General features: G+C 48.4%; 1 protein-coding gene and 1 pseudogene across 1 annotated transcript; both read right to left on the reverse strand.

Annotated features, from left to right (window-relative positions):
* Positions 1–3,190: 3,190 nt before the first annotated feature.
* On the reverse strand, positions 3,191–4,205 carry LOC123060909 (cytochrome P450 72A14-like; annotated as a pseudogene).
* Positions 4,206–6,711: 2,506 nt separating this feature from the next.
* LOC123183985 (putative phospholipid-transporting ATPase 9) lies at positions 6,712–12,792 on the reverse strand. Its single transcript, XM_044596298.1, has 11 exons — positions 11,820–12,792; positions 10,012–11,360; positions 9,804–9,914; positions 9,436–9,712; positions 9,267–9,355; positions 9,063–9,171; positions 8,658–8,861; positions 8,337–8,561; positions 8,025–8,216; positions 7,637–7,923; positions 6,712–7,528 (listed from the first exon to the last, which is right to left on the reverse strand). Exons 1-11 carry the CDS (start codon positions 12,276–12,278, stop codon positions 7,141–7,143), a joined length of 3,690 nt encoding a protein of 1,229 aa, XP_044452233.1. The 5' UTR covers positions 12,279–12,792; the 3' UTR covers positions 6,712–7,140.
* Positions 12,793–13,036: the final 244 nt, after the last annotated feature.

Consider the following 13,036-nt stretch of genomic DNA (forward strand, 5'->3'; position numbering starts at 1 on the left):
TGAGGTGGGCGGCTAGGGTTTCTAGCCGCGGGAGGGCTAAGTGGCCGACCGGCTGGGCCGGCCCAGGGTAGGGGGCTGGGCCAGGGGTGAGGGGGCCAGGTGGGGGGTTCGGGGGGGCTGGCTGGGCCAGGTGGGGAAGGGCTGGCCCAGATGGGCCAGTGGGGGTTCCTTCCCCCCACCTCTTTTGTTTTATTTTCCTTTTTTTATATTTTTCCCTTTTCTTACTTTCTGTCTTAGATTAATTAAAATGCCAAAACATTTTACAAAATTTTGTGCACCCCACCATAATTAGGTTTGCTATTTTAGACAACCCCCGAACATTTTAGTTTTAGTTTTTTAAATCATAAAGGTTGCACCTAAATTAGTACCACTAATTATACCTCTACTACAAAAAGTTTAGACCTCCAATTAAAATAGCTTAACATTTTAATAATTAAAAAAGGCATTCAATTAATTCGTTTGCTGTTGTTTTATTTATTTTAGAGCATTCAAACACTTTTAAAGATGTTGGTTTCTCCACCATTACTACTTATGCATTATTTGCCACTACCATAACAATTTGGTTTTAATATTTGAAAACTTTTATTTGCTTGCCTTTGTTTTAAATTTTAACTGGGTTTCAAACAGACACGAGTTTATCCACACTAACCGAGGTGACGTGGCATCCTTAGCGAGGGATCACTGTAGCTTAATTATCCGGGCATCACACTGCCTTCCGGCGGCGGCGTGGCAGCTGCATCGGCCAAGGGCGGCGATGGTGGGGTGCGGCAGCCGGCCCTGTCTCGGGCTGCGTGGCGGCATTCGGCGGCGGCGGCCGGGTCTGCGGCGACACACCATCTGACCTCGGATCGGCGATGGCGGCATGGAGGGCCTGGTGGTTGGGTCGGCACCATGCGGGTTGTGCCCTCCGGACAGATCTGATCTGGCCGGTGCGGCCTGCGCCATGTGCGGCGGCTCAGATCGACGGCGACCCGTGTGCACAATATGTGATGGAGGTTCTTCAAGCGGATCCGGGTGAAAACGTTGTGCTTGGCTTGATGCCAAGACCGGCGTTTGGTGGCACCCTGTGGTGTCATTACCTTCTTGAAGGCATCGCCGTGGAGAAGCTCTAAACCTCTATCCGCTACCTCCGGGGGAAATCCTAGATCAGTTGATCGGATGACGGCGGCGCGTTGGTGTCGTTTCCTCCTTGGGGGCGTCATTCTTGGAGGCGTACACGGGATCGAGGGACCAGCGGGCGCCTTTTTGGTGGAGCGGTACTTCATCCTTCACATTGATGACGGCGGATCTCGGCGGCGTGGTGCAGTGGAGACTCGGCGCCCGATGCGCGGCGATGGACTCGCGCAGGTGGAGGCAGTTGTCTGGCGTCAAGGTGGCGTCGATGACGGAGTGGCCTGACAAGGTAGAAGCCTCAATATCTGCTCTGAAGACGGACCCGTGGAAGATGGCGGCGACGACAGATGTGAGTGCGTCAGACCAGTTTATGCCCCATACCCGGTATGTGACTCGGCTGGGGCTTCTGGTTTTTGATGATAGGCTTAGGTGAGTAGACCGGGTATATGGCCCAGGTAGCACCCCTTCATCATATGGATAGGAGTAGTGGCATATGTTGCCAAGATGGCGGATTTAGGCATATTATTGTAATACTTTGTAAGGTCTTCGAGAATAATCAATAAAATGGCCGTATGCATCTTCCAGATGCAGCGCCCGGGGGTCATTCTTCTTTTCTAAAAAAAAAATAGTCGACCAGTCAGCGAGTATTGGTCAATTCATACATATGCATCTCCATCTCCATCACACGTGATTCTTCATGAGATTCTCTTCTACTAGTCATAGAAAACATCTTGTACTCCATTACACATGGGTCACCCGTATAGTTTAAGATATTTATATTTTGTACTCGCAAAACGTGTAGATTTATCGAGTATCTTGTAGCTGTTGTAATCTTATTAGGTTTATCAATACTTACTAAAAAAACAAGTGGCAAGGTTGCGTTTTGGAGGCCACATCGCTGTCAAAAACGCCAAATCTTTCAACTTTTGTAGGTGTTACTTTCAATCTTTTAATATATTTGTCTATAAGTAGGACAAATTAAAAAAATTGACTTAGGACAAAGCTAAAACTTCAAGTAATCTGAAATGTAGGGAGTACGAAAAAGTAATTTGAAATGAAGGGAGTACAAAATATATAATCATGTAAGTTCATTTGTTTAAAGTTTTTGGATTTTAAAAATTGTTCATACACGTGGGAATATATGTATGTGGCCACTCCCTCCCAAAAAGCTAGGGTTCGCTGTCTCCGGCCGGCGCCGACATACACAAGATCTTGTACTCCATTACACATGGGTCACCCCATTTAGTTTAAGATATTTATATATTTTCTTGCGGGGAAAGATATTTATATTTTGTACTTGCAATGAATTGTGTATATTTATCGCGGATCTTGTAGCTATTGCAATTTTTATTAGGTTTATTAGTACTCCCTCCGTCCCAAAATTTTTGTCTTAAATTTATACATATGTATCTATTCACGTTTTAGTGTTAGATACATCCGTATCTAGATAAATGTAAGACAAGAATTTTGGGAAGGAGGTAGTACTTAAGAAAGAAACAAGTGGTAAGGTTGCGTTTCAGAGACCACGTCGCTGTAAAAAATGCCAGCTTTTCAACTTTTGTAGGTGTTAATATATCTTTCTATAACTAGTTCAAATTTAAACAAGTTTGACTCAGGACAAAGCTAGAATTTCAAGTAACTTCAAACAGAGGAAGTGTAATAATAGTAATAATAGTACTGTTATGATGGAAACAATTTCTGTCTAATCCCGTGCGATCTCTAACGATCAAATATATATATATCTCTAACACTGACTGTGAGAGCAATAGCAGTACTAGCTAGATTGGATTGCCATGATAAAGGTGAGCAAAATGGCACTAGCTGCAGAAGAACCACCTCAGAGTCTGACGCTTTTCTTGAGCAAGCACTAGTAGAGAAACTTGGGTTGTTATATGATACAATCATACCAGGCATATAGGAAGTCAATACTCAATACACAACCATATATTCCTGCTTGTTGAGTGATGTACTCCCTCCGTTCTGAATTGCTTGTCGTAGGTATGGATGTATGTAGATGTATTTTAGTTCTAGATACATCCATTTCTGCGACGAGTAATTTGAAACGGAGGGAGTACATGCAGATGGATCATGGATCCCATCTTGTGATATGTAGCTGGCTCACTGAATTAGGGTCTTGAGCCTGAGTTGCGCGCCGTGCTGCGGCTGCAGCAGGCCGGCGGGGAACGGCGCGTGCGTGTACGACGGCGAGAGCTGCAAGGAGAAGCGGCGCAGGATGACGGCGAGCCCCATCTTGGCCTCGAGCAGCGCGAAGTTCTGCCCGATGCACACCTGCGGGCCCCACCCAAAGGGGAAGAACGCCGGCGCGTCGACGGACGCCTTGGAGATCCCCTCGGCGAACCTCTCCGGCCTGAACTCGTCGGCGTCGGCGCCCCACACCTCCTTGTCGTGGTGGACGCAGAGCAGCGGCAGCATGAGCACCACGCCCGCCGGGTACCTCACGCCGCCGAGCTCCATGGGCTTGTACGTCTCGCGGTGGATGGCCGTCACCGGCGTGTACAGCCGCAGCACCTCGTGCAGCACCATGGTCGCCACCCTCAGGCGGCTCAGCCCGGCGTGCCGGCGGCGCCGAAGGCTTGCAGGACCTCCTCCCTGGCCCGGTCCTGCCACTCCGGGTGCATGCAGAGCAGGATCAGCGTCCACGTGAGCAGCACCGACGTGGTCTCCGCGCCGGCGAAGTAGAACAGCTTGCACTCCCCGATCACGTCGTCGGTCGTGATGCCCATGCCGGCGCCCTTCGAATCATCCCTGCAGTGCGCCGCCATGTTAGACTCCAGCAGCAGCCCGAGAAGGTCGTCGCTCGTGGCCTCGCCGGCTCTCATGGCGTTCTCTCTCTTGGCGACGATGCCCTTGAGGACCCTCTCGATGTCGGCGGCGATCTGCTTCATCCTTCGGTTGGCTCTTGTTGGCAAGAAGAAATAACCAGGGATGTGCATCTTGCTCATGGCGAGCAGGACGAGCTCAAGCTGCTCCCCCTGAAGCTGGAAGACCCTCCGGCCCTCCAGGTAGCTGCTGCCAAATGCGGCGCGAGAGATGACATCCCCTGTCAGGCTCTGCATGTCAGGCCAAACATCCACCTCGCATGGCTAGGGCTAGACCCTCCCATCTCTGCACCAGCTCGGTGCAACATGCTGCGAAGGCCGGCAACATGCGCTGAAAATTGATCCAACACCAGTTTCATGACTAGCACACACGTCCGTGTGTTGTAACGGAAGAAGAAAAAAAGAGTTACAACTTCATTGCAATGAAAACTCCAATTATCATTAATAAGGGTGGATAAGTATAGGATAAGTTTGATGATACCAAAAATAATGATTGATTAACAATAGGATTCGTTGGGGTGCTAGTTTGAAACTTGGGATATCCTAGTCAACTAATGAGATGAACAACCTGATCTTTAGATCAACATATTGATAATAAAAAATATCGTACACAATGCTTATTTTGTGTTACTGACACCAAAAACTAAAAATATGATATATCTTGTACGACATTCAAACATGTGTGTGCTAATTGGAAGTCCTTGACATATAGATATTCTAACTTTTTGTTTTGCTTAGTCTGTTGAGCCAGTTCACGGCTAGATGCAATTTCCTCTATTCTAGCTTTATTGGACGTGCATATATGTTTTTGTCGCGTGTGCCTTAACTAGTGTATATATGTTAGTCCAACATTGACTAATCCTTATTCATGTTCCTCGTAGCCAGCATGAGTTCGTGAGGGACAAAAGGTAATTTAAATTCAACCATAAAATAAAAAGATGTAGCATCAAATCCGATAACATATATATGCATACCCAGATTTCCATGACCTTCCTCCCCTCGGAATGCGTCGCCGCTGGTGGTTGCTCTCACTATACTGCCCTGCACCGTATCTCCGGGATCCCCGCTCTCCTCCTCCGCCGCCGGCAATGGCGGGCTCCTGCACACTCTTTCGGGAGTCCGACGGCGGCCATGGTTCCTCCCGCACCGACAGCGGCCATGCGGGCTCCTACACATCTGCGCGTTGCCGGGCGGCCATAATCTCATATCCCACCCCTCTTTTTGTTGGCTTGTTGATTATGGCAACTCCATATGTATATAAGTTGCTAGGATTTGATGTGAAGGAGCAGTGTGGGACTATTAGTTAGAATATGAAATTGTAATACATGCATAAGGAATTTTTTCCCCTTTGCTGCAGTTGTTTGCTGCCCTCATAAGGAAGGGGAGGGCAGCTCGTGAGGTCGGACATTTTTTATCAGCCGATAACAAAAATTCTGGCCCATTGACTTGTGAAGCTTATAAACCGGACCGGATCAAAATTATGAGAGCGAGGTGGACGGTCAAAAAAGGGACAAAATTACGGCGGTAAGAAGCGGTTCTCCTTTTATAAGTAGGTAGGTATAGATTTGCATCATCTAGGAGTAAGAGCATGTACCATTGACTTCAATTAAAAGCTCAAGTCACGGGAGAAAAATCTAATGCTACAAAATTCTCCTTCCTAGGGAAAAAAGAATTAATGCTCTCTGATGAGCTTTGAACTCGTATGACATTTTTTGGGTTGTGAGATATTATAAGAGTGAATTTCGGAGGATTCCAGCCACCGTGAAAGAAAGAAAAAAGATTGCCGAACTTCAAGAAATATTTGCTGTATGATTCATAGGTTTTGGATTATTTTTTTATCCTCTAGATTGTTTTTTTATGAGTGTTCTTTGACTCATAGAATTTTTTTTAGAACTCACTCATTCCTGTGGAATGCATTATTGCTGTTGGTTATAATGGCAACTCATTCTCAGTGGATGGTCAAGGTTGCAACAAAGAAATAAATATTTGACACCTACACCAGTGCCTAACATCACCGGATTTCGCCACGCCACGTGTACGGTGTTAGCCGCTGATGACATCCTAACTGCCAAGTACCAAAATTCTTCATGGATGACTTTTATTTTTTGGCGAATGGCACGCATGGCTTCTTCTAGAAGCATAGAACGTTGAAAGGAGAAGAGGACCATGACCTCACCTCATGTGTGTGTAGCGCATGAGAGCCGTGCAGAAAGGGGAAGAGATCTTGTTTATATCCCTGCCCGGTTGCTTTCAGTTTCAGGTTTCAGGTCAGTCATCAGCCTAATAATTTGACTGTTTCTTCTCAAGGACTTGCTGTCCATCTATGTACTGTACAGTCGACCAGTCATCTCCATCACACATGATTCATGAGATTCTCTTCTACTAGTCATCATTATTATGTAGATAAGATCTTGTGTTAGACATGTGATTCATAATTGAAATTCATATGTGTTTACAGATTTATCCCGGATCTTCACAATATTACAATTTTATTAGGTTTATTGATATGTTATGATAAAAACATGTCAAAAAAATGATTTTTTCAAAGAGTGTATGACTATTAATTAACCATGATTTCCCTGCTCTTCTTTCATAGTTCGGTTGAAATCAGGGCCCCTTTGAACACCATCATTCTTTCCCCACTTGCTAAGTAATGTCGAAACGAAGAAAAAAAAGTAATGTCGATACGAAAGAAGGCGGAAACATACGGCGATATCAGCACCAAAGAGGGCATCCATTCTTTCTTTCAATGACAGCAAAACTAGAATACAGGCTTTATTCATATTATTATTCCGCAGAAGGATATATATAATCTTAACTTAGGAACAAAGGAACAAAAGAAACAAGGGAAAAATTATCCCCAAATAATAATGAGGGGAACTTACATCCCTCCACTCCACTCCAATGTACATCCACTGTCCTCATCAGTCCATTCCTTCCTCCCTTTTGTAGCTACTGTCTACAAACAAAATCAATAATCCTCATCATGTACAGTTAAACCCTAATTCGACCGGCGAAACCCGCTCATCTCTAAACACCTGACCAGGTTAGCAACACTCTGAGAAGCAGCAGGCAAACAAAAGGCAGAAGCTTAGTTTCTGCCAAGCTTAAGCTGCTGCTCATCATCATATTTACAGGGGAGCTGCATGCTGCTGATATCTAGTGTGTTTGTGTGTGTGCGCGCGCGCTAAGTCAGCTCAACGGTGGCTTGTGATTGTGATGATGAGTCCAAGTGGAAGGCCTTGCTGTTGGTGCGGACGAGCTTGGCGTCGCGGCGCGCCGACACGCCCACCCCGGTGGACCTCACCGAGAACTGGCGCAGGACGACGCCCAGCTCCTCCTCGGGGTCCTCGTGCTTGGCCGTGTGCTGCAGCCACTGGATCTTGTTGTGGTAGTCCGGGAAGAACCACGTCTTGACCACAGCGAGGGTGAAGTAGGGGATGAGTGCCGCCACGGCCACCAGCAGGGTCACCACCCAGTAGGCCGGCGCGCCCCCCAGCGCCTCCGAGAACACCATGAAGAATGTGGTCGAGAAGGACGGCGTGATGGCGCCGTAGATTATGAGGAACAGGTACCTGCAAGGCAGCACAAAGAGTGGTTGTGTCAGTTTGGTCCAGAAAAATAGTGAGTGGGTGAGTGAGTTGCTCTGGTTAATTTAGTTGTCGTCGCTAGATGGTACGTACCATAGGAAGATGCCGCTCCAGATGCAGATGTGCTGGATGAGGGTGAAGTAGTTCACCGTGATCGCCATCTGCATGTTGACAGCCCAGACAACGCACGTGTAGGCGGTCGCGCCGAGGATTGAGAGGTCTATGACCTCGCCGTCTTTGCGGAACGCTTGATGCTTGAGCGACGCGATGGTGAGGAAGAAGATGATCACGGCGCTGCCGACACCGTGCAGCATCCAGCCTAGGAGCCTTGACCACCGGAAGAGCAGGTTCTGAGGGCCCTCCTGGTAGAGCATCGGGTACTGCATTGCATTGCATTTCCAGAAACAGTGAGCAATTCCTTTTTCTTTTTGATGATCCAGCGTTGATTAATTTTCAGAAACCGATGTGAGCGCGAGCGTACCTTGAGACAGAACCGGGCGGAAACATCTTGGTCGAACACGCCCATGGCGATCACAGGCAGTGACGTGAAAAGGACATTGTAGAGAGACATGGACCAGTCGTTGTACAAAGTCTGGCCGGAGAATGTCGAAAAGGACTCGTACAGGAACAGGGTCACACCGAATGTGATGTTCTTATACAAGAAGTAGCATACCTGTTGATCCAATACAAAAACAAGGGAGACGCTCAGCAAAACCGCCACATGCTCTCTTCATAAATCATAGTAAGCAGAAGAGTAGTAATTCACACGTGCCAATGATTTTGCATTGCTTACCATTGATGAGATCCTGCTATAACACCAATGCCCATGGACAAGCAGCAGGCGCTCAAGGAAGCGGAACTGCGCAATGGAAACATCGCTCGCCATGACAGCCTGCATCCCTTCGGCACCGCTGATCCCTACCCCGATATCCGCCTCCTGAATCATGCCTACATCGTTCGCACCATCGCCAATTGCCAACGTAACTTTACCGGTGCCGGTTTTGACCAGCCTCGTGACCTGAATCACAGATGAAGATAAACAGTTAAGAATCCACTCTCATTTCCTGGGAAGATGGAAGAACACAACAATTTCTGAGGTGAAATTTGAGCTTACAAGAGCCTTCTGCTTTGGGGAAGAACGGCAGCAAATGACTGACCCACAGGCAATTGCGAGATCAAGGAACGCGGCCTTGGCATCGTCTTTGAGCGCATATGTAAGTGACTTCCCATCAATGATCAAAGCAAAAGATTCATTGCCAGATGCATTTATGAGTTTCTTTCCTTCACTGATTTGCTGCACCACACTAACCTTCGATGCCTGCCATATATCAGAAAAAAATTGGTGTTAGTATTATCGTAAAACAGACCAGGTGTTTGATCAATATGCAGGCAGTTATGTAGTTAATTTGTCACCAAACGTAATGCACTATAGAACCGATAGATAGTACAAACTGCAAAAGAATTGGTCCGTGTACTATATAAAGGACTCGGTAACTATAATCAGCAATACTTTATCTACCTTATTAATGGCTCCTTTGTCACCACCTTTCTCCAAGGCAATGATATCTGGTGTATCCAGTGTGATGGTTATTTGTTTCATCCCTTGTCTGAGTAGACTGCACGCATATCTGTGAAGAAAACGAGCATCATCGGATTTTAGTAAGTTCATAAAATTGGCCAAATATCACTATAAGCATCGAAACATCCAGGACAGATGCTATACCCGATGTTGATGGCGGTCTCCATCTTGTCGCCCGTCAGCACCCATATCTTGATGCCAGCCTTAGCAAGTTTGTCGATGCAGTCAGGTACCTAGAAAATGGAAATTAGCACACACAAACCAAAGATAAGTACTATTACAATGTTCCATTTTACGGCAGCAAATGACTCACCCCCTTTTGTAGCTTGTCCTCAACGGCGGTAGCACCAAGAAGAATCAAATCCCTCTCTATCAAATCTGCAGCCTCGTCAATCAGCTCATCCCGATCAGCGCTGACAGAATTCTTAGCTGCAGTGAACTTCCTTTCGAATTTTGCGTACTCGATCTCCTCGAGATGACGGTATGCAAGAACTAGTGTTCTGAGGCCAGCATCCGCGTAATCATTTATGTGCTTCTGCGTCGCTTCAGCATACGTACTCTCAGAGGTTGATAGCCTCTCGTACATTATGCTGCGCATGTTGAGAACAAGTCAAGATACATCCATCGTACAAATACAGAGAGCAAGAGTAGATGCATCAGATTACTGAAGATAGTACTAACCTGTCGGCACCTTTACTGAAGATAAATGTTTTCCCCTCCTCGTCCTTGACTATCACCGACATCCGCCTCCGAGCACTGCTGAACTCAAGGACATGCAAGACCTTATAAAATCTGCCAGAAAAGAAAAAAAAAGGTTGATGTTAGTGTTACAGCTAGATCATTCCTGAATTTTCACGTGAAAATCTGACGCAAGTTCAAACCCACATACCTGTCAACCTGCTCTCCAGACGAGGGATCCAACTCATGCAGATAAACACCTGCCTGCGTCCTTTGGTAGAAAGTGAAACCAAGTTCATGTGCCGCGACAACAAAGGCCGCCTCATCGGGAGACTCTGCTTCGTACGAAATCTTCCCTGTTACTTCGTCAACCTCCGGTATGCATGTGTGGCAGATGGCCAGCAACCGGAAGAACATCTCGATCACACCGGAGTGGGCTTGGTGAACCCAGTTACCATCCATGACACGCTCATCTCTGAAGTTAAATCCTTTGATCGCAGATCTGCCCTCAGAGTGGAAGTCTTCGACGCCAATCTCAAAATCAGAGATCACGGGGGAACCATTTCTCTTTGCCATAGCTCTCTCGACCTCGGTGATTCCACGTCCATACGCCGTGCCCGCGATGGAACATTTGATGAACTCCATGGAGTTGCAAGTCAGAGTCCCGGTCTTATCGGTGAGAATGGTGTAGACCTGGCCCAGCTCCTCGTTCAAGTTGGAGGTCCTGGCATGAGCCGGCGTGTCGCTCTCCTCATGATACATATGGATGTCACTGTTGATGAAGAGAGCCTGCAGCAGCTTGACGAGCTCGATGGAGACGTAGAGGGAGATGGGGATGAAGTAGCCGTAAAGGATCATGGCCGTGAAGAAATGCAGCGCCGCCGACACGGCCGGGTTGTTGGGATCGTAGATGTTGTCGGGGTTATCCGGCCTGAGGTACCACCTCTTCATCCTGCCATCCACCAGATCATGCTTGGTCGCAAGGCCGAAGACGACCGAGCCGATGACCGAAATGAGGACGAGGATGGACATGAGGACGTAAATGGCCCCATCCATCTTCTTCTCAATCTTGCTCCTCTTGGAGGGGGCGCTGGTGGCATTCTGCATCACCTTTGTGTCGTGGCCAGTGAAAACCACCACGCCGTACACGTACTCGGTGTTCCGAAGCTTGGAGTCCCTGAGCAGGAGCTGCTGGGGCGACAGAGGGAACTGCTGCTGCTGCTCTTCCACCTCTATGTTCCCAACAAACGAATACAGGTTTGCATTCGGGTCTTCACACCTTATGACAGCCCCAAAACCACTGAAACTCGCATCATCCTGCAAATGTGAGGTGAGCTCGAGGGACTGCTTGAGCTTGAGGTTGGTCTCGCCGTCGAGGTTCATGGTCTCGACGTAGCAGATGGCGTCGTCGTAGCTGGAGGAGAGGAGGACGAGGTCGGCGGGGAAGAACTCGTCCTTCTCGACCTTGACGACGTCGCCGACGCGGAGCTTGGTCCATTTGGTGCGCCGGAACGCGCCGTCCTGGAACACCTTTGTCTTCCTATTGTTCACCTCAATGTCCTGGATGCACCAAGCAAGAAACAAACATTCATCCACTGTTTTTCAGCAAAAAATATATTGGCACTACTAACAAGAGCAGGAGAAAGTACTGGCAAGCAAGAATCATAGTTATGAATCTGTTGTTTTTAGCAAAGGACTAATTGTAATTGGACCACATCTCCTCTAAGCAATATCTTGTACCAGTACTGGAGGAAATAGAATGAAGGACTGAGTGGCTATAACTGCTCCACCAACCCCTGCCTCCCCTGCCTCCCTATTTTTGTGTTAATTTTGCTGAAATTATGGGTAGCAGATGGATTTGGTCCCATACACTGGTGGAAGGAAATGATGTCATTGCTGAATGAATGGGGATTGGATTGAATTGAATTGAATAAAAAATTGCAGTGCAGAAGAAGAAGAAGAAAATGGAGATGCAGATGCAGATCCAGGAGGAAGAAGAATGGGGAAAAATGCGCAAACCTGCTGCTTGCGGCGCCAGTCCTCGATGGCCTCCTTGATCATGGTGACGAGGAGGACGAGGACGAGCGGCCCGACGGCGGTGGCGCCCCGGAAGGGTGCGATGGGGGTGTAGGAGAGGCAGGCGACGACGAGGAAGTAGATGTTGGCCACCCGCCGGAACTGCTCGAACAGCGACTTGGGGATGAAGGTCACCGCGCTGTACTTTGTGGTGGAGACGTAGTTGGACCGGTACCCGCCGGCGGCGGCCGCGTCGGCCGCCGCCGCGGGGTCGTTGGCGTGGACCACCCGCGAGAATCCCGGCCCGCCGATCCGGGACCCCTCGTCGTCCACGGCGCTGGGCCGGCGCGCGCAGGCCGCGAAGGTGTAGAGCTTGCTGAGCAGCACCTTGCGCCGCCGGCGCCGGCCCCGGCGCCCGTCGTTGTCCGTGTCGCCGCCGCGGCCGCCCCCGGAGGAGGCCATTAGGGGCTGCGGGGAGCGCGCCGGGGAGAGGAAAGACGCAATTTTTGCTTGGCTTGTGTGTCCTGGGTGCTTAAAGCTGCGTTGCAAGAGCAGAGCTGCTGGCTGCTGCAGCTATAGTGGTTGGATTTGGATACTTGCAGGGGAGGAAAGAAGGGAGATGGGAGATTGGGAGGGCGGCAATGGCGGGCGATTGGAACAAGGGGACGGAGGAGGACAGATGGCGAGCAGAAGATCCAATGGAGATGTGGCAGGCAGTAGCGCTATGTGGGTATAAATTTGGAGCCAAGAAAGAGGACCTGATCTTGGAATGAAATTAAAAAGGAAACGAATACGAGGGCTTTGTAGGCTCCGCAGGCCAAGCAGGGGAGACTTAATCTTCTTCTCCGTGTCCTCTGGTCCTTGTTGTTGTCTCTTGTCTGGTGTGTGTCAAGGGGAGAGGAGAGGAGAGGAGAGGGGAGGAGGAAGAAGAAGGAGAGGAGAAAGTGCTCTGCTGGTGCTGCTGCTGGTGGGCTTTGGTCACTAACAGTGGGATACAAATGCAAATGCTGGTGGCAGCTGCTGATTTGGTTTGATTCTCTTCTCTACTACAGTAATTTCCTTCCTTCCTGCTAATCTTAATCTTAATCTTAATCTTAACCTGTCAGGGCAAGGGCTGATTTGGCACATGCCAGGAAAGAGACGCCACTCTCCTCTTCTCTTCTCTGGTCATGCAGTCACCATGGTTGACTTTTTCATCCATCCATTCATCTGGTGGTGGT

This window comes from Triticum aestivum, chromosome 1A (assembly GCF_018294505.1).
Source record: "Triticum aestivum cultivar Chinese Spring chromosome 1A, IWGSC CS RefSeq v2.1, whole genome shotgun sequence".
Taxonomy (NCBI): Eukaryota; Viridiplantae; Streptophyta; class Magnoliopsida; order Poales; family Poaceae; genus Triticum; species Triticum aestivum.